This window comes from Mustela putorius, unplaced genomic scaffold (genome assembly GCF_011764305.1).
Source record: "Mustela putorius furo isolate JIRA1106 unplaced genomic scaffold, ASM1176430v1.1 tig00004007_pilon_pilon_pilon, whole genome shotgun sequence".
Taxonomy (NCBI): Eukaryota; Metazoa; Chordata; class Mammalia; order Carnivora; family Mustelidae; genus Mustela; species Mustela putorius.
Genome location: NW_025422145.1, coordinates 13,681,099 through 13,700,457, shown reverse-complemented (window position 1 = coordinate 13,700,457; position 19,359 = coordinate 13,681,099). Strand labels below are relative to the sequence as shown.

The window sequence follows — 19,359 nt, the reverse complement described above, 5'->3', positions numbered from 1 at the left end:
CCGCCCTGAGAGCCCACCAACGTGTAATATGAAGCACTCCCTGTTTCCTTGTTTTACCGTCTGTAGTGTGTCTGGTGGTTCACGTGACCCCGTACTTGGGAGAGGGCATCGGTGGCTCTTCCCGTCTGGGGAAGTAGGTCTCATACACGATCCAGGGGCTGGCACCCGGCTCTGCGCGTCTCTTCCCACAAGGAGGGGCACAGGCAGAGAGAGCGTCTCAGGCTCCCCGCTGGGCGCGGCCCTGAGACCATGACCTGGGCTGGAACCAAGAGCTGGACCCACTGAGCCAACCAGGCGCCCCGAATCTGCTTAGGTTGACATAGAGGAAGGAGATACAGGGGAAAGAAGGCAAAGTCCTCTCACGAGTTCATACTTCGGGAACACTGCAAACCACCGACTAACTAATTAGCATGCGTTGGATAAATAAAGAGCATGTATTCATAAATCTTATTAGCCTGCCCAAATTATGTAGATTTCGTGGATGTGGAGGAATGACCTCAATAGACCATTTTGTGGAAAAGTCAGTTAAAAAATCAGAATTTATATTTTCCCGTGTTTGCTAAGAACTTTAATGCATGAGGGACGCCCGGGTGGCTCAGTCGGCGAAGTGTTCTAGCGAACCCCATTTCCGCAGTATCGCCTGGCGCATATGACAGTGTAATTTGCTTTCCGTGCGCCCATGTGTTTGTTCCCTAGCTGGACAGGCACTCCTCAGAAGCAGGAGAGATGTCTCCGTCTCTGTTCTGCCACACATCCTCATGCAGGGTCATGGAACACACAGTCCATGGAGGTCACTGACTGTGACAAGGAGTGAGGCCATCTGATGCGAGCACTGGGCATCTGTGAGCCCCGGGTCTGCGGGGTGCTCTGTGGGAACATGACCTTGGCATATGTCTTGTACTTGCTCCTCCTAGGTCTTATTCCCCCTTCAGGTGGATGGGCCTATATCAAGGGGTATGAAATTTCTCGCGATATGGCTAAGATCCGGAGGAGCCTGGGCTGGTGCCCCCAGCACGATATCTTGTTCCCAGATCTCACCGTAGCCGAGCATCTTTCTTTCTATGCTCAGGTGCGTTCATGGACGGCGGGCTGTGTTTCCTCTGCGTCCGATCTTGGGGAGGGGCAGACTGTAGCCTTCCAACCCAGCCTCTGCAGGCCCCTAAACCTCCCTGGACGTGAGTCCCTAAACATTCAGGAAGGGGCCGGGGGCATGGGGTACGGTTTGACTATAGAGGATACGAATCGGGACCAGCGAAGAAAAGAGACACGCAGAGTGAGGTCTGGGCCCGTGTCCGCCCGGCTGGGACGTGGCTGTGTACCCGGTAGCTCACTTAACCGGCAAGTGTCCAGTTTCTCTCGGAGCTTCATCACACAGGCCTGAACGGTCGAATCCTGGGGCACATCTCTCCACTCCCAGCAGGTCTGGAGTCAACGTATTAACATAAACTCCGATGTGGCCCCAGGTACAAGGTGAATAACCAGGGCACCCCATCACACCAAGGATTTAGAGGTCCCTCCCAGTAGCTGGGGACAGAGGCCGACCAGACTCTTCATTACGCAACACAGATTTTTTATCCCTTGAGCCTCCTGGGGACACCTCCCGTTAGGTCTTGTTGTGTGATCCTTTAACGTGCTGCACTCAGTGTCGATGAGATGTATGTTCACGCGGTTCAAAATACAAAAGCCTTTTGCGCATCCCTTTCCCTGAAGGTAGTAAGCCTCTTGTGCCGAGTTTACGTATATGCTAACAAAGTGCTGGCTGGATGATGGGCATCTACCGGGGAGGTGGGAAGGGGACAACACGGAGGCCAGGCTCCTCACGGACTGGACAGGCCACCCCGCCCCAGGAGCCCCTGCCGGACCTCTCCGTCCCCACTCTCGCAGCTGAAGGGCTTGTCCCATCGGAAGTGCCCCGAGGAAGTCCAGCGGATGCTGCACATGCTCGGCCTGGAGGACAAGCAGGACACCCTGAGCCGATTCCTGAGCAGGGGCATGAGGCGCAAGCTCTCCATTGGGATCGCCCTCATAGCGGGCTCCAAGGTAGGCGGGCGGGAGGCCATGCACGGGGACGGCCACTTGGGGCCTGGGGCTCCAGCCCCCATGTGGCTTGGGCTGGCTACAGCCCCCGGACACCGGCAGAGCGGTCCGGCCAGCGTGGGGACGGCTACATCTTCCCAAACCGGAGCCTCACAGGGCCTCCTGCACAGCCAGCCCCGGCCCGTGACCCCGCTCTGCCCCCACCCCCAGCAGCCACCACTCTGCCCGCAGGTGCTGATGCTGGACGAGCCCACCTCGGGCATGGACGCCCTCTCCAGGAGGGCCATCTGGGACCTCCTGCAGCAGCACAAGAGCGACCGCACCGTGCTGCTGACCACGCACTTCATGGACGAGGCTGACCTGCTGGGGGACCGCGTGGCCATCATGGCCAAGGGGGAGCTGCAGTGCTGCGGGTCCTCGATGTTTCTCAAGTGGAAGTACGGTGAGTGGCGTGGGCGGGCGGGCCGGCCGGCCTCCCTTCCCCACGGGCCCTGGCCCCGGCCCTGGGACAGTTTGCTTCCCCGGAGGGCCCCCGAGATAGCAGCGGGGAGTGAGGTGCAGACAGTCTGAGACCCTGAGTCAGGAGATCGAAGTCTGAGCTTCACTCTGCTGGTTCATAGCCTCCATCCACGTGGCCAGGACGACCTTAGCCTTCCCCGTCCAATCTAGAAAATGGACCTCAAAAACCGGGTTCCTCAAGGAGTGAGCAGTGTGTGCAGAGCGCCTGGGTGGGTGTGGGTGGTTTCCATGGTGGCCCCCTTGTTCTCCTGGACCCCACGCCCTCCTGGTCTCTGCTGCTTGTGGCGTGGACGTGCCTGTGCCCACGCCCTGACCTCGTCCAGTCTCCTGTGCTGGAATTTGTGTGTGTCTGCAGCCCGGATGCCTTCCTAAACTCCGCAGGCCTGCACCTGGAGCCTACTCCGCAGCGGTGTGGACGCCGACCAGCTCTATGGGGCTTGTACACACCCTGAGCAGACCAGGGGCCCCTGCTCTCAACGACCACACCCACTGCCCCCAGCACAGACAGCTCCTTTCTCGTGGGAGCTTGGCCAAAACCTTGGAGGCTCCCTGACCTCTCCATCTCTCAGAGCCCAGATCCCATCGGTGTGCAGGCCCTGGGGGGGCCTTCCCTTCTTCCACCTCCACGCCTGGCTAGCGCCCTGGCCTGTTGTCCGTCCCCTCCTGGATTACTGCACTCGCTGGCTAACTCACCCCCTGTCTCTGCTCGGTTGTCCGAATGACTGTTACCCTTCTGCTTGGCTCTGCAGTGATCTTCCCTCCCACCGAGAGAAAGTCAAAGTCCTAGGATTGGCCCGCAGGGCCTTGCTTGGCCTGGTCCCATCACGCAGTGGCATTTCCAGTGCTCTTCCAGTCCCCTGCTGTGCTCCTGCCCTCCGGCTCCCTCCCCGGCCAGCGCTGGCCACGCTTAGGCCTCATGACTCTGTTTAGAATCACACTCCTCGACCCCCCAAGTCCCCTCCAATGATTATCTTTCTCCTCAGCCTATGTCACTGATAATATAGATTTTCCCCATTTCTCTTATTGTCTGCCTCACGCCCCTTTAATGAGCGCCCGTGAGAGCCCTCGAGAGCGACTTCCCTGGGGTTTCCATCCAGCCCCACAGCGCCCCCCCCCCCCCCCCCCCCCCCCCGGCCCTGCTCCACTTTCCTGCGAAGCTGTGCATTCCGAGCCACGGGAAAGGAGTAAGGACGTTTCAGGGTCTCTGAAATTATGTTTCAGGCGGCGGATATTACATGACTTTGTTGAAGAAACCTCACTGCAACACAGAGGAGATCTGTTGTCTGATTTATCACCATATCCCAAATGCGGTTTTGCAGTCCAGCAAGGGAGAAGAATTAACCTTCATTCTTCCTAAAAAGGACACACACAGGTGCGGACCCCAGAGGACAGGAGGAGCTGTTTGCGGGGACAGAGTTCAGAGCCACCTCTCTGCCTGTCTCCCCAGCGAGGACTCTCTATTCTGCTGGGGTCTGGACTCCCCAGGCCTTGGGCATCTGCTGGGAAGACAGCACACTCCAGCCAGATCACACTCGAAAACACGGGGCTCTGGTCATATCCCCTCCCTCCTTCAAAACCCTCAATGGCTTCCCGTAGCCTTCAGGTTAAAGTCAGAAGCCCTTTATTGGGTGGCGGAGCTGAGATGAATGTTCGGCCCGATTTTCTTTATTTCGGGCTTCAGTGTGGTCCCTGGCACTCCCCACGGGCTCCTCTCCCTCAGCTTGTTCTCAAGCAGGAACCTGAGCTCTGGGAAGATGAGAGCCACCGAAGGGAAGTCCCCTTCACTCCCGTCACGAGTTTCTTTCTTCCTCCCATCTGTACAGCCAAGGACACAACCTCTTCCTCCCAGAGGCTCACCCTTCAGCCCCGGCTCCAGGTCTTTCCATGCTCAATTCTCAAAAGCCCATGTGCCTGACTCGCCCTGCTCACCTACACCGTCAGTTTGTCTCTCTACTGGGCCCCTTACTTCTGAGAGCACCCCAGCCCCTGGCACCCAGAGCCGCACTTTCTGTCTCCATGATTCGGGCTGCTCTAAGCTCCTGTTACATAGGGAAGCATTTGTCCTTTTGTGACTGGCTTAGACTGCTGAGCATAAGGTCCTCAAGGTTCAGTGCACAATTTCCTTCCTTTTTAAGGCTGCATAATGTGCCATCTCACATCTCACGCGCGCTGTGTTTATCCTTTCATCCGTGCACACTTGGGCTGCTGCCACGCTTGAGCTACCGTGAATAATGCCATTATGAACATGGTGTACAAGTATCTTTTCAGACTCTGCTTCGGATTCTTTGGGGTATATTTACGTAGAAGAAGGGGTGCTGAGCCATTTTGCATTCCCTCCCACAGCACACAAGAATTCCAGTTTCTCCGCGGCTCCCCAGTACCTGCTGTGTTCTGTTCTGTTCTATTAGCAGTCACCGACCTAAGGAGTATGAGGCGGTGACTCACTGTCGTTTCGCTTTGCATCTCCCTAACGATGGTGATGTCAAGCATCTTCTCGTGAGTGTACTGGCTATTCACAGGTCTTCTTTGGAGCAATGCCTATTATGCATTTTTTAAAAAATACTTTTTTTAATTGAGCCCCCTCTGTCCCCAAGGTGGGGCTCAAACTCAGGACCCTGAGATCAAGAGTTGCACACGTCTCTGGCTGAGCCGGCCGGGTGCCCCTCGCGTCCTTTGCCCAGTTCTGATCCAGACTGTTTTCTATTGTTCTGAAGTTGTAGGACTTCTCTCTATATTACAGGTATTAGTCCTTTATCAGATACAGGATTTGCAAATATTTTATCCCATTCAATGGGTTGCCTTTTTGCTCCAAGGACAGTGTTTCCTGATGTGCAGAATTTTTAAATTTAATGAAGTCCAACGTGTATATTTTTTCTTTTGTTACTGTGCCCTTGGTGTCACGTCCAAAGAAATCATTGCCAGATCCCATGTTGTGAAGTTTTTGTGTGATTTTTTGTGTGATTCTCTCATTTTGTTCTTTTGCGACAGTTTTTTGGGGGGAGAGGTTATTAAGGGTTTCTTGAGATGCCGTATGAATTTTAGGATGGGTTTTTCTATTTCTGCAAAAAAAAAAAAAAAAAAATCATTGCTCTGTTGGTAGGACCTGTACTGACTGTGGAATGCTCGGGCTGACACTGGTGTTTGAACAGCATTACATCTTCCAGTCCATGAACACGGGATGTGTCTCCATGGATTTCCCTCTTCTTTACTTTCCTTCAGTGGTGTTTGACAACTTTCATTCTACAAGTCTTTCACTTCGTTGATTAAGTTAATCCCTAAGTATTTTATTGTTGGATGCAATGGTAAGTGGGGTTGTTCCTGTAGTTTCCTTTTCAGATTTGTTCATTGTACTTAGAAATGCCCCTGATTCCTGTGTGTTGACTTTACATCCTGCTCCTTTGCTGAATTTACTTATTAGTTCTCACAGCTTCTTTGTGGCGTCTTTATAGAGTTTTCTGCATATAAGATCATGTCTTCTGCAAACAGATCATTTTACTTCTTCCTCTCCAATCTGGAAGCCTTTTATTTCTTTCTCTTACCTAATGTCTCTGAATCTAACTTCCAGTGCCAGGCACCTTAGACGGAGCCTGCCAATGAGTCTGCTGTGTTGGTGAGGAGGCAGATTCCGGGTCCTTCCCACGCTAATTCCTGCCTCACCTGTACAGTCTCAGCCATGAGCCAGGCTCCTCATCACATAGCAGAAGAGTTAAATTACCACTCGATTATGAAAAGATACCTAGAAAATCCACACAGAAGTTCAACACCACACTTCTGAATAGCTTATGGGTCAAAAAGGAATTACAAAGAGTTTTTTTTTTTTAGTTGGACAGCAATGAAAAAACAGACTTGAAATGTTCATATGCTGCTACTGCGGTGCCCAGAGGGAAACATACAGCTTTGAAACACTACGTTAGGAAAGAAGAAAGCCTTAAAACCAATGACCTGTGCTTCCAGCTGAGGGAGGAAGAAAAAGCAGAGAGAAGTGAAGAGTACAGAGAAGAAAAGAAATAATAAATTCAAAGAGAGCAAATGATGGAATAAGAAACAACAACAAAAAAAAATTGAGAAGACTAAACTAGCCAGGTGTTGTTTATTACAAATATTAGTAACAGTGATGAGCTCCTGCCAAAGCCATTAAAGAAAAGTAGAAATATAAGAACCAGCATCAGGAATGAGTGGACCATTTCTCAGCCCAAGCACAGACTTAGGACAACTTCATGAGAAAATACCACAAATACACTGGACACTGTAGAATGGGCTGATTCCTTGAAAAACACAACCTACTCAACCGGACACAAAGTAAAAGAGGAAAATCTAAGAACCACACATCTACTCATTAAATCGAATTTGCGATGACAAATGTTACCAAAAAGAGAATTGCAGGTCCCATCAGTTGCTAGACAAATAAATCTCCCCAATCTTTCAGAAAATACAGAAGGGAGAAGCACACTCTGATACTAATACCAACATCTAGAACGTGGACATAAACACAAAGTTTTTAGCAATATAAGAGCCATTGAATGAACTTACCTGGAATTCCAGGATGGCTTGGCCCCTAGGTCTGGGGTCTCGGCAGGATTTCTGGAAGGCTGAACCCAGCCAGAACCCCTGATCAGAGCATCTCCAAGTCCTCCAGGGCATGGCAGCTTCATGGTGACTCAGGGCTCCTGGAGAAGCCGCCCAGAGCCTGGCCAAGCCCCTCTGACCCAAACCCTATCCCTTCTGTCTAAAGTCAACCAACAGGGGAACCAATGATCAAACTGTAGTATACTACTTTTGTTGAACAACCCTCCATGATGAATGAGAAGAAACTATTAAGGCGTGCACTGGTGTGGTTGAGCCTCAGAAACATGTCACCCAGATGAAATGAGATACAGAGGTACAAGGCACCTCTGACAGTAGGAGTCCGGATACTGGTTGTGTGTGGACTGGAGAGGAATCACTTGAAGGGGGTGGGAGAGCCCTCTGCAGGGTGAGGGAAAGGTCTGCCTCTTGGCTGGGGTGAGAACAAGGCATTTCCCGATAGGTAAACCTTGCTGCAAGACAGCCTCATTGACGGGCATGATTTCAGTCCCGGGAGACTGAAGGGCAAGGCAGCGCACCCTGTGAGGGTCTGACTGCTGAACTCACAGCACAGGCGGGCTGCTTTGCTGCGGTCCTTGCATTTAGCTCCCTTGGGGCGCGAGGTCGTGTCTGTCACCCCGATGAGGAGAGTGGGCGAGATGAAAGAATGAGCCCAGAGTCACACAACCCATAAGGGGCAGACACTGGCCTCAAAAGGCAGCCCCCAACAGTGCGCAGCTCATGCTCTCACCCTCCGCGCCGTCCATGGTGGTGCATGGTGCGGCCTCTCTGGGGCATCCCGCATGCCCACAGGTTTCTTAAAGGCACGTTGTTGGCCTGGACACTGGCTTGAAGGAGCAGAAACCTGCAACGTAGGAGATTGTGGATTTCTTAATATCGCACAAAAAGTCCTGATTCCTTCAGCTCCAAACTATGGAAGGCATTCATAAGGAAGGGCTCTGGATTAACAGGGTTAAGCATTAGCTCCTTTCCTCATTTAGTGGAACAGCAGGGTGGGGAAAGGGCACTCACAGTCTTTTGAGCGGGCCTCTGAGTTTGCCTCCCGCTCTGGCTACATCCGGCTGTGTGATCTGGGGGAAGTTGCTTAACCTCTCGCAGCTGTCTCCGAGGAGCTGAAGAACTGTTGAGACAATTGACTGAGCTGGTGAGGTGGAACAGGGCTTGGAATGCCCCGGGCACTTAGTAAGCACTCCAAAAGTAGCAGAACACAGATGGATTATTTACGAGCTGGGTGTGAGAGTGGTCATCCCAGACATGCTCTGGGGTAAATGCTGTCGCCCTTGCTGCTCATGTTCAGAGTCCTGGAGCTGGGGGGTGACAAGGCTGAGCTCTGAACAAAGAGAGTCTTGACTCCCCAGCCCCTACGGTTTGCCCCGTGGGAAGTGGGGGGGGGGGTGGTGGGTGACAGGGAGGAGGCCCCTTCCCACCTGTGAGGAATGGAACCGCCCTTCCCTTGCAGGTTTGCATCTCTCTTCACCCAGCTGGAAGCGAGGCAGGAGGAGCTGGGGGTCGCCAACTTCCAAGTGGCGGTCACCACCATGGAGGAGGTCTTCATGCGGTAAGCAAGTTTGCAGCCGCAGACCCCAAAGGCTTTCACAGTGGGAGGGGTCCTGAGGGTCCTGCGTCTAACCCACGTCCCACGCTTGGCTTCTCCGGGGCACACCCTTGCCCTTGCAGGGTGGCCGGCCAGCCTCCCATGGGGACTTCTAGGAATAGGGATACTGCTCAGCAGGGATGTGCTGGATACATTGTATCACCTTCCAGGAGGGAAAAACAAACCAAACAGAAATTGTATCACCTGGGAGGCTCTTTAGTCAATGAGGAAGGCTTATTACCACCCCCACATCCACCCCCCCTACCCCCCACCCTCCCCACCCCCGCTGGGCTGGTGGTAGCACAGAGTGAAGGTAGTGGTGGTAGTGAATGTCAGGAAGCAGGGATGCAGTGTCCTTCGAGGAGGGCCGGGATGGGCAGATCCCGATGATTCACCCCAAAGGCAAAACAAGGCCAGAGAGCGACATCAGATGCGGGAATATGTATCTGTTATGTGCAACACGCCTGCAGTTTACAAATGCTACTAATGATACATTAAAATATATTTTTTCTTTTATATTTTCCACCAGTCTACGTGGCTTTTTCTCTCCCTTTTGGGGGGTTCTTTTTCCTCAGTCTATAGTTTCTTCCCCCACGCTAGTGGGAAATTCTGCGTTCTTACTGTACTACGTTAGCGGTCGGCGTAGATACTGAAACACATCTCTGTAATTTGTCAAGGTGCCAAGTGAAGTCGTATCTTTGCTCTGCTCCTGGAAAACGCTGAGACCATGGGACAGGCACGCATCCTGCCGTCACCAACTTGTATAGACTGTATATTTTAATCCTTTTTTCAACTCCATAGAACTGTAATATTCGTGTTTGAGAACAGCAGTGGCCACTTAAACCCATGTAAATATACACCTGCTCCGGGTTCATTCCTCTTCCATCTCCGATAACTGTCCTCCTGCCCACAGGACATTCTGCATGGCACCCATTAGCGTTTTTATGCAGGAGCCAAAAACACTAGTGTTTTTTGGTGTTGGGGGTCTTTGGGGGTTTTCGTTTTTTGGGTATTTTGGGGGCAGGGGTCTGGAAATGATTTTAGTTCTCTAATTTTTAAAGGATATTGTCACCAGATTGAAAGTTGTTTGCCAGGGCACCTGGGTGGCTCAATTGTTTGAGCATCTGCCTTGAGCTTGGGGTGTGATCTCGGGGTCCTGGGATCGAGCCCCATACCAGGCTGCCTGCTTGGTGGGGAGTCTGCTTCTCCCTCTGCCTTTCCCCAGCTGTACTCGCCCACTCATGCTCTCTCTCACTCTCTTTCTCAAATAAATCTTGCAAAAAAAAAAAAAAAAGAAAGAAAGAAAGTTATTCCCAGACTATTTCCGAGTCTCCATTCTTGCTGCTGAAAGTGAGCCGTAGGTTTACCTCGTGCTCCTTTGAAAGAAATCTGGCCACTCTTCACTTTAGAAGTCATGCACGTTCCCCATGGTCTGTCTTGGTTCAGTTTTCTTTTTAATTACTGTCCTGGATGTCTGATGGACTTCCGGCCCCAGTGCAATGCCTTTCCTGAGTTCCACAGCGCCCAGTGTATCTGCTGCTTTCCGTTCTCTCACCGTGGGACAGGGGTTAGATCTTCTCATTCTCGGTGCTCTATTAGTTTTCTCTTCTTTTTCACCTTTTCCAGCCCTCTGCCTACCGGAGCCGCATGCTGGATAATATCCCCCGACGTGTCATCCAGGTTGCCTCTTCTCCCTCCAGCTGTGTCTGATCCTTGGTTCAATGCTTCCTCTGAGTTCTTTTAAACAATTACATTTTTATCGAAGTATAACAGACGTACCAAAAGGGGCACAAATATCGACCCTAAGGCTCCATACGAGTCCTTCGTCAGGCCTGTTTTCTGCCCCGCCTGAGCTTCTCTCTTCCTGCCTGTTCTCAGAGCCCACCCATGTGTCACAGAGTCATTCTGCTACATGTTCTTCTGGGAACCGGACCATTTCCGCTTCTGCATTAGCTCTGTGGCCCACCTGGTACTAACTTTTGTGTGCAGTGTGACAAAAGGCTGAGGTTCTTTTTCCTGCACATGGGTATCCAGGCTTGAGGGACAATTTGGGGAAGAGACGTCCTTCCACACCAAATTGTTTGGATGCCTTCACTGAAAATCGGTCAACGTGTATGTCAATTTCTACATCCCCTACCCTGTCCCATGGAACTCGTTGCTGTCCCACACCAGCCAGTCCCACGCCACTGTGATCACTGCAGCTTTGTGGGACGTCTTGAAGTCAGGGAGCAGATGGTTTCTCCAGGTCTATTTTTTGAAGATTGTTTAGACCATTATAGGTTGTTTGTGTTAATGTGTAAATTTAAATATAAACTCGTTAGTTTCTATTTTTGGGGGGAAAAAAAAAGACCTTGTTGGAAAACTGGTCCCTCAGTTACAGCTGGTAACAGCAGGTGAACGCAAGCTGTTCACAATAGGGAAAACGGGGAGGGGGTGGGGAGCAGGCGTAGAATAAATAAAAGGGAACTCGGTGCTTTCTGCTTGGTTTTTCTATAATGTAAAAGTTTCTAGACTGTAAAGTCCATTTTTTTTTGTTGTTTAAAGATTTTATTTATTTATTTGACAGAGAGAGATCACAAGTAGACAGAGAGGTAGGCAGAGAGAGAGAGAGAGGGAAGCAGGCTCCCTGCTGAGCAGAGAGCCCGATGCGGGGCTCGATCCCAGGACCCTGAGATCATGACCTGAACCGAAGGCAGCAGCTTAACCCACTGAGCCACCCAGGCGCCCCCATTTTTTTTTTTTTTTACCTGAGTCTATTTTTTTTTTTTAACCTGCTGGGTATATGATATGACTGGTACTAAATTGAATTTACAGATTAATCTGGGGCACACACCTCAAACACTCACCCTCCCAATCCACAGCTTCGTTGATATGGGAGGTCACCGCTAATTTTTACCAGCCCTGTTTTGCAGTTTCCAGAAGTTCTGCGTATGTTTTGTGAAACTGACTCCTACATATTTTGAAATTTTTGAAAGTTTGGAAATGGATTTCTGAATTTCGTTTCCAATCACTTGTTGCAGATCCAGAAATCATTTTTGCATTATCTACATCTGGAGATATTATTTAACTCCCTTATTCAAACAGTTTGGGGTTGATTTCCTTAGTATTTTGTGTGTAACTATCAAGTGTAAAGACAGAGCTGCTTCTTATTTTCCAGTCTTTACATCTCCACTTGCTTATCTCACAGTAGAGGCTTGACCACAACTGGCTCACTACAAGTTGAGAGGAGGGATGGCCTCTCCTGAGGAGGGGAATACATCGTGATACAAATCTCCCTCTGAGCTGCACTTGCCTGCATCTCAGCTTTTTGGCTATGTAGTATTTTCTTTACTATTTGGTCAGAAATCTGCTTATTTTTCCATGTGCTTTCTGCTCTGACAGGTGGCTTGCTTAGAACTGTGTTTCTTAATTTCCAAATTCAGGGAGATATTTTTAAAAAACTGTTTTCTTGTTTGGTCTTGCCTTCTTTGTCTTGTTAATCCACTTGATTTCTGGCCGCATTTCACTCTGGTCCTAGCATACACTCCGGATAGCCTCCGTCCTTCAAAATGTTCTGTCTGTGGCTCAGCTTACAACCTGTGTTCTTCGGTGGCTGGGTGCGGTGTCTTGTGTACAACCAAAGGTCCAGTGGGTTCATTGCCATGTACAAATCTTCGGTGTCTTTAAAAAAAAAAATTATCTAGGGGCACCTGGATGGCTCAGTTACTAGACCATCTGACTCTAGGTTTCAGCTTGAGGTCATGATCTTGGCGTCATGAGATCGACCCCACGTCACACTCCACGCTCAGCAGGGAGTCTGCTCAACCCTCTCTCTCTCCCTTCCGCTCTTCATGCTGCTCTCTGCCAAATAAATAAGTAAAATCTTTTTTTTTTTTTTTAAGATTTTACTTATTTATTTGACAGAGAGATCACAAGTAGGCAGAGAGACAGGCAGAGAGAGGAGGAAGCAGACCCCCTGCTGAGCAGAGAGCCCGATGCGGGGCTCGATCCCAGGACCCTGAGATCATGACCTGAGCCGAAGGCAGAGGCTTAACCCACTGAGTGACCCAGGCGCCCCTCAAATAAATAAATAAAATCTTCAAAAAAGAAAAAAAGCTACAACTTAAAAAAAAAAAAGTGAGGCACTAGGTGCAGATCACCATCTAGGGGAGGAGATTAGCACAAGCGACAGAAACAAAAATAAACAAGTAGGATGGTATCAAAGTAAAACATTTCTATACTGTGTGCAAACCCCCAGTGCCCACAACAGAACACTATTCATCATCAAAAAGAAGGAAAAATCCTATTGTTTGCACTGACACAGATGGACCCTGAGTGCATCATGAACCATGAAATAAGTCAGACAGAGAAAAACAAGTCCTGTATGGTCTCACTTACATGAGGAATCTCAAAATCACACAGACAGACAACCTCCTGGAAGCTGAGAACAGTTGTGTGGTCGCCAGAGGAAGGGGTTGAGGGGGGAGTTAGGGGCGGATCAGGCAAAGAGGGTCACAGGGCACAGACCTGCAGTTCCACGGCAAGTAAGTTCTGGGCATGTCACGTATGGTGTGGCAACTGCAGTTAACGGTCCTCTATTGTATATCTGACAGGTTTTAAGAGGGCAGATCGTAAAAGCTCTCACCACAAGAAAAAGCTATTGTAACTACGTGAGGCGACGGACCAGTCCACAGTATATACGTACCCCGGAAACTTACACAAGTGCCTATGTCGCTTATATCTCAATAAAACTGGGGGAGGAGGACAGAGAGCAGACACCAGGAGGTAGAGATTTGAGGGACGAGCTGGATCCCATCTACCGCAGGGCAGAAGCCTCCGAGAAGCTCGCACTCTGGTGTCTGAGGAAAGCGCGATATGGTGCTCACAGAGATCCCATATCCCCTCCCTCCCTCCTGAAATTCAGTCTTAATAAGCGACACTCTTATTTTTGTAAATAGGAAAAAAAAATTCTACTAGCAGAAACCACATGAAGAGGAAAAATGTAAAAATACAACCTTACGCTGTGAAATATCAAAGGAAACACTGTGGCGAAGTGCCCTGTGGTGTCCCCTCTCCCCACACACCCACTGCAGATGACGTCCTGACAAGAGGCCCCGCAAATCCCAGGGATTGTCACTAATACTCCCTGCGTGTAGAAACGCTAAAGAACGGACAAGCACAACGCCTGGAAAAGTCATGGAGGAACCATCAACTGGAGAAGCAGAGCCCAGCCAAAGGCAGGGAGGGCCTCCGGGTCTCCTAACCGTAAGCACGACTGACAAGTAAAAGCAAGTTTGCAGAACTGGCTGGGTGACTCGTAGGCTAGGTCACCAAAGTGTCGGGGCCCTGCTCGCTAGCTCTCTCAGCCTTCCCGAGGTTTGCTGGGGTTGGCTCACATTGGCTCACGAGAGCCAGTTATTAAATTATCGAGAATTGTGCGAGCCAGTGAAACAGAGCAATTATTAAAAATTAAATGGCTCATGCTTATAAATAAGTCATGATAAAAACAGGGGTACAATTGTGATATCCATTCTGGTGTGTCTTGTTTTTTTGTTTTTTTTTTTCCACACCACCAAGCAATGAACTCTATCCTGACACTTCCTACCTGGAAGAATGGCGTCCAATCCCCAGGTTGAGGGGTCAGGCCGGCAAGACTGCCCCCCACCCCCATATCTGGACCCCAGTCCCAGTCATGTGGTCACCTGTGCTTCTGACCCAACTAGCTACACACCAGACGTCCCCACAGCCCCTTTTCGATTCATTTGCTAGAAGGGCTCACGGAGCTCGAGAAACACTCTCACAGTTAGCAGGTCATTATGAAGGAGATGCCTCTGGATCCAGATGAACACGGACACAGGGAAAGGGTCCGAAGTGTCCACGTTCTCTGAGAACGTGACAGTCCCCATACCTCCATGTGCTCCCCAACTGGAAAGCCTCTGAGTCCTGCCCACTCGGGTTTTTGTGGAGGCTTCTGGACATGTGCACGGTGGATGGATTACATCGCTGGCCGCTGGTGCTTAAACTCGATCTCCAGCCCCTGTCGCTTCCCAGGAGGTTGGGAGGTGGGCTTGAAAGCTCCAACCTTGCCATGAAGTGGATGGTTCCCCAGGCAACCAGCCCCCATCCTCAGTCGCTTTCTGAAAGTCCCGTCATTCGCACGACAAAACACACCTTAACCACTGTCGCTGCTTGGGAAGTTGGAAGTGTTTGAGGAGCTCGGTGCCAGGACCAGAATGAAGACCAAATATCTATTTCTTATCACAAACCACAGTGTCACAAATGGTAACACACGGACTTCATCTCCTCCTGCTCTGGCCGTGTCCTACTGTTACCAGTGCTCGTGGGTTGTCTACACTGACTCGTGTCTGTGCGATGGGCGTATCTGTCAACAGTTTGAAGTCGACCACAGTGAGACCGTCTACACACGAAACTTGGTACACACTATAAATCAGGGTTTAGTTGATCACTTTGTTCATTGTCTAGACTTAGAAAGTCATGGAGAAAAACACAAATAACGCAACGGAAGTTTGAAAACCTCTTCTATCCTGAGCCATCTCATTAAGAAGAGCAAAAAACATGAGATAATATCCTTCCAGTATTAAAAAAAGTATCGTTCAACTCAACAACAGTGCTGCTCACTCCCTCCCCCTGGGGATGAATAAGCAAATTTCTGGCACACGTCTTTGTTATCTCACGCGTACCCTGATCGTTAATGTTAATTAGAACTGACATTCTGGTCGGAACCGCACTCAGGAGAGCTAGCTGGTAAACCAGCCATGGGAGGGCACCATCTTGGAAGGGGATCCTCTGGCCTCGGCTGTGCCTTCAGACCACCACATCCCTGGCCCATCACCCACCATCCTGGATTCCTGACCCACAGAACTGTGGGAGACAAGACCCCTTCTGTTGTTTTGAGCCACTAAACCTGTGGATAATTTGTGCCACCGCCATAGACACTAACAAACACACTGTCTCTTACCGAACTGTACTAGAGGGAAAATGAGCCACACTGTACTGGACTGTTTTGTTGTGAAAAGTTCCATTAGAGGAATAACTGACCCAGAGGCTATGAATAAAAATATCTTTCCTGACTTCTTAACAGTTTGTTGCCAGCAATGAAAATGTCTTTTTGCCTTGAGCGGGGCTCAGCCAACCTTTTCTGGGCAAGAGGAATATCCTAGGCTATGTAGACTCAGGGCATAATCAAGGAGAGTATGCAGGTGCTTTGATAACCATCTAACACGTAATCATTTAAAATTGTGAAACCCATTCTGAGCTCAGAACCAAACAGAAAACAAGGCCTTGGGCTAGATTTGGCCCCGGGCTGTAATTTACCCGCCCCGGCCAAAATGGTCAGCAATGCTATGTTTATAACTGACTATTTTGCTCATAAGATAGATATTAAGGGGTATTTCATTTTTGCCTTAATTTGCGTAAGGCCGCCTCCGTTCTTTGGAAGTGCCATTGGTCAGTTAACTCAATATTCAGTTAATTCAGCATTACTCGGGGCCTGTTTAAGACTCTCTAGATCCAAACAAACTGACGTGAGTTGTGGTTTTTGTGAATTTGCATTTCTCTTTGTTTCGGCCTGGTTTAGGGTTAACAAGCTGTCAGACAGCAACACAGATGTCCAAGCCCTCAAGATCTCCTCCACGCAGTTCCAACAAAGAGTGTCTGTCAGCAGGATTAAACGCATCCAGTCCCGGATCTTCTCAATGCAGCCGGGCCTGCCAGTCCAGCTGAACACAGGGGTGAGGAAGAATGTCCCACGCACACAGGAGAGCAGAGGCACGTTCAGTTCTTAGAATCACGCTATTCCTCTGTCAAGAAGTGCAGGTCAACCTTTCACAGGGGTTGAGGGAAAAATGTGCAGATTTCCAACATAAAAGACAGGCCCCCGCTAGGTTTCAGCAATGCCAGGCTCTCGGCTCTAGTTCAAAGGCAACATCCCAGTGTTTTGTGGCCAGGATTAACCCAACGGAGAAAAGTATCGGAAAAGGTCACAGGAAAGGTCACAGGAAAGGTCTTGGCCCTTCTTCTCACCAAGAAGAAGAAAGAATAAAAGTCTGCTGGCCACAAGAGCATGTTTAATCTTCCTTTTTCATCTTTCACTGTGAAACAGATCATGCATTAGATCACCTGGAGTTTAAGATTTTTTTAAGCATCCTTATGAAATATACGGATAACCTATCATGTTCTTTTATTGTTGAAAAAAAAATACTGATGTGCATCTACAAAATGGTCTTGATTTGGCCATCCATAAGGTATGACCTGTGAAATAGTGAGATTGGTTTTCATGGGCTAGGGAAGAGACTGATTCCACTGTTTCGTAATCTCGAATCACACGCTGTCATCCACGGTGCCGCTGAGTTGGAAAGGGTCTCGGGGTCATGGAGGCCAGCCACCCCCCAGGCTCTTCTCCAGACTCCAGCAAGAGGTTCATCTGGGCTCCGCTTGGCCATGCTTTGCTTCTGGAGACTTCCCAGGGAGGATTTTTCAGTGTACAACCTCAGACACGTGGAGAGCGGTGCCTTTAAAGGAATATTTCCAGTGACTGTGGCCTTCATTGTGTCCAATGCAGGAAATTTCCGGGTTCCTTGGTAGAGACTCTCAGGGATTCGTCAGTGTTTGGGGCCAGGAACGGAGGAATCCCTGACTCAGACCTGACCACCAAGCCTCTTCCCACAAAGTCTCTAGGTGGATGAGCAGCGGCCCCTCCCCCTGCCTTGGCTCATGTAGCACCAGCGAGAGGCGGGCTGGGAGCCCATGGTGCTGACCCCCAGCCTCTCCCCAGCAGGCCCAGTACTGTCTTGATGCTCAGCGCGCATCACTACACGTTTCACAGTTACTGTCCGGGTCACAGGGACCATGCGCATGGGTACCCGTGCTATGCGTCACCAGAAGTGGGATTTCTAAGTTAAAAGACTATATGAACATTAAATTAGGTATTCCTCCAGCTAATTTGTTTTCTAAGAAAGTCGTACCAAATTAAAACTCCAGCAGTGGCATTTTCCCCGCATCCTCCCCAACTGGAAATTTCTGATAATCTTGTAGGTTAAAATAATAATAATAATAATAATGGCACCATACTTACATTTGCTATCTGTTCAGGCTACTCTTCCAGATCTTTCCAACCTATGACTTCTTTTTCTGCCATCGAATGTCCATCAGATCACTAAGTCAAAGAGTTTCTCTTTGCAGCAAGTTCTGAACATCCCCAAGATGTCGGGCCCAGTGTGAGAGAGGGCAGCTGGGGGGTGCTGGGGGACGCAGAGGCCTCTGGTGGCTCCTCCCGGTGGCTCCTCCCCGCGGCCGCGCTCACGGGTGCCCCATTGCCATTGCAGGCCCGCCTCATCTGCCAGCAGTTCTATGCCATGTTTCTGAAAAGGTTCACGTACTCTTGGCGCAACTGGATGTTGATGGTAACGATGCAGGTCCTGGCGCCACTGGCGATCACCGTCTTCAGCCTGGCCTTCCTCAGCTTGGATACGCACATGGATGAGGTCCCGCTGGAACTGACCCTAAAAACATACGGTCGAACCATCGTCCCTTTCTATATTTCTCCCAATTCCAGGCTGGGTCCTCGGCTTTCGGAATATTTTACAAACATGCTTGAGGCTGAGGAGCAGCTCCCTCTGGAGACCCTGGGTAAGTCCAAGGCTCCAGGGAAGGGTGTGCACAGGCTTGCTGCTCTCTGTGGGGGGACGCCCCATCCTTGGGAGCCACGCAGTGCTCCCTGAAGTCAGACAAACAGCCAGTAGGCTCAGGAAAACATCCTTAAAGCCCTAAATGACAGGAAGGGGAGGATCCCCAGGGATGAAACCAGGTCGTGTCTTTCTGGGGACTGCGGCATGTCCAAAAATGAAGTTGGTAAGTTATCTGATGTGTTGGACAAGCCCTGAGAGATTTATACGTCTGTCAAGGGGGTTTGGTGACAAATGTGAAAAGGAAGGTCATGGGGCACCTGGGTAGCTCATGTTGTGTGTCTGACTCTTGATTTCGGCTCCAGTCGTCATCTCAGGGTCGTGAGATGGGGCCTCTGGGTGTGTAGTCTGCCGGTGACTCTCCTTCTCCCTCTGTCCCTCTCCCTGCTCCCATGTGCACACCCCCTCTCTCTGTCTCCAAAAATAAATAAACCTAAAAGAAAGAAAAGGCAGGACGTTAACTCTGGCAGGGAGGTTGCACAAAAAAGGAAACAGAACACACCACTTGGTTCAGCTGTGAACCGATTTAACCAACATTATGCTGGGCTCTAGGGGACAGCAGGGGCAGGGAGCCTGCAGGGGCGGTGGGTAAGAGAGGAAGGTCCGCGTCTCCATGACCAGGGTCAGTAGGTAAATGCGCCATTTAGCCCTCTGGAGGGGCACCCCCCGCGACCAGGCACTGGGGCCGTCGGGCAGGCCAGGGCATCGCTCTTTGTCCGTGCGAGTCTTGCAAAATTATTTGCTTTTAAAAGTTCTACTGCATGAGTTATGTGGAATAGAAGTAAAATCGTACTCACTTTTTTCAATCAAGTAAAGAGATCAAAGGCAGAACGTGGTGTAGCACATGGGGAGAAGGAGGAACCTCACCTCCTCCGCGAGCGAGGGCCGGCCGAGGGGGCGTCCCGCCAGCAGCACGGTTACCGCTGTGGCTGGGATGGCAGT

At 50.2% G+C, this 19,359-nt stretch overlaps 1 protein-coding gene across 1 annotated transcript in view; it reads left to right on the top strand.

Annotated features, from left to right (window-relative positions):
- Window positions 1–19,359, top strand: part of LOC101689691 (ATP-binding cassette sub-family A member 17-like) — a 62,148-nt gene that overhangs the window by 19,296 nt on the left and 23,493 nt on the right. The window contains exons 12-18 of the mRNA XM_045071938.1: window positions 915–1,069; window positions 1,885–2,040; window positions 2,269–2,479; window positions 3,778–3,928; window positions 8,600–8,698; window positions 16,311–16,464; window positions 18,058–18,361. Coding sequence (XP_044927873.1) covers window positions 915–1,069; window positions 1,885–2,040; window positions 2,269–2,479; window positions 3,778–3,928; window positions 8,600–8,698; window positions 16,311–16,464; window positions 18,058–18,361 — 1,230 coding nt within the window. The remainder of the gene's footprint in view (window positions 1–914; window positions 1,070–1,884; window positions 2,041–2,268; window positions 2,480–3,777; window positions 3,929–8,599; window positions 8,699–16,310; window positions 16,465–18,057; window positions 18,362–19,359) is intronic.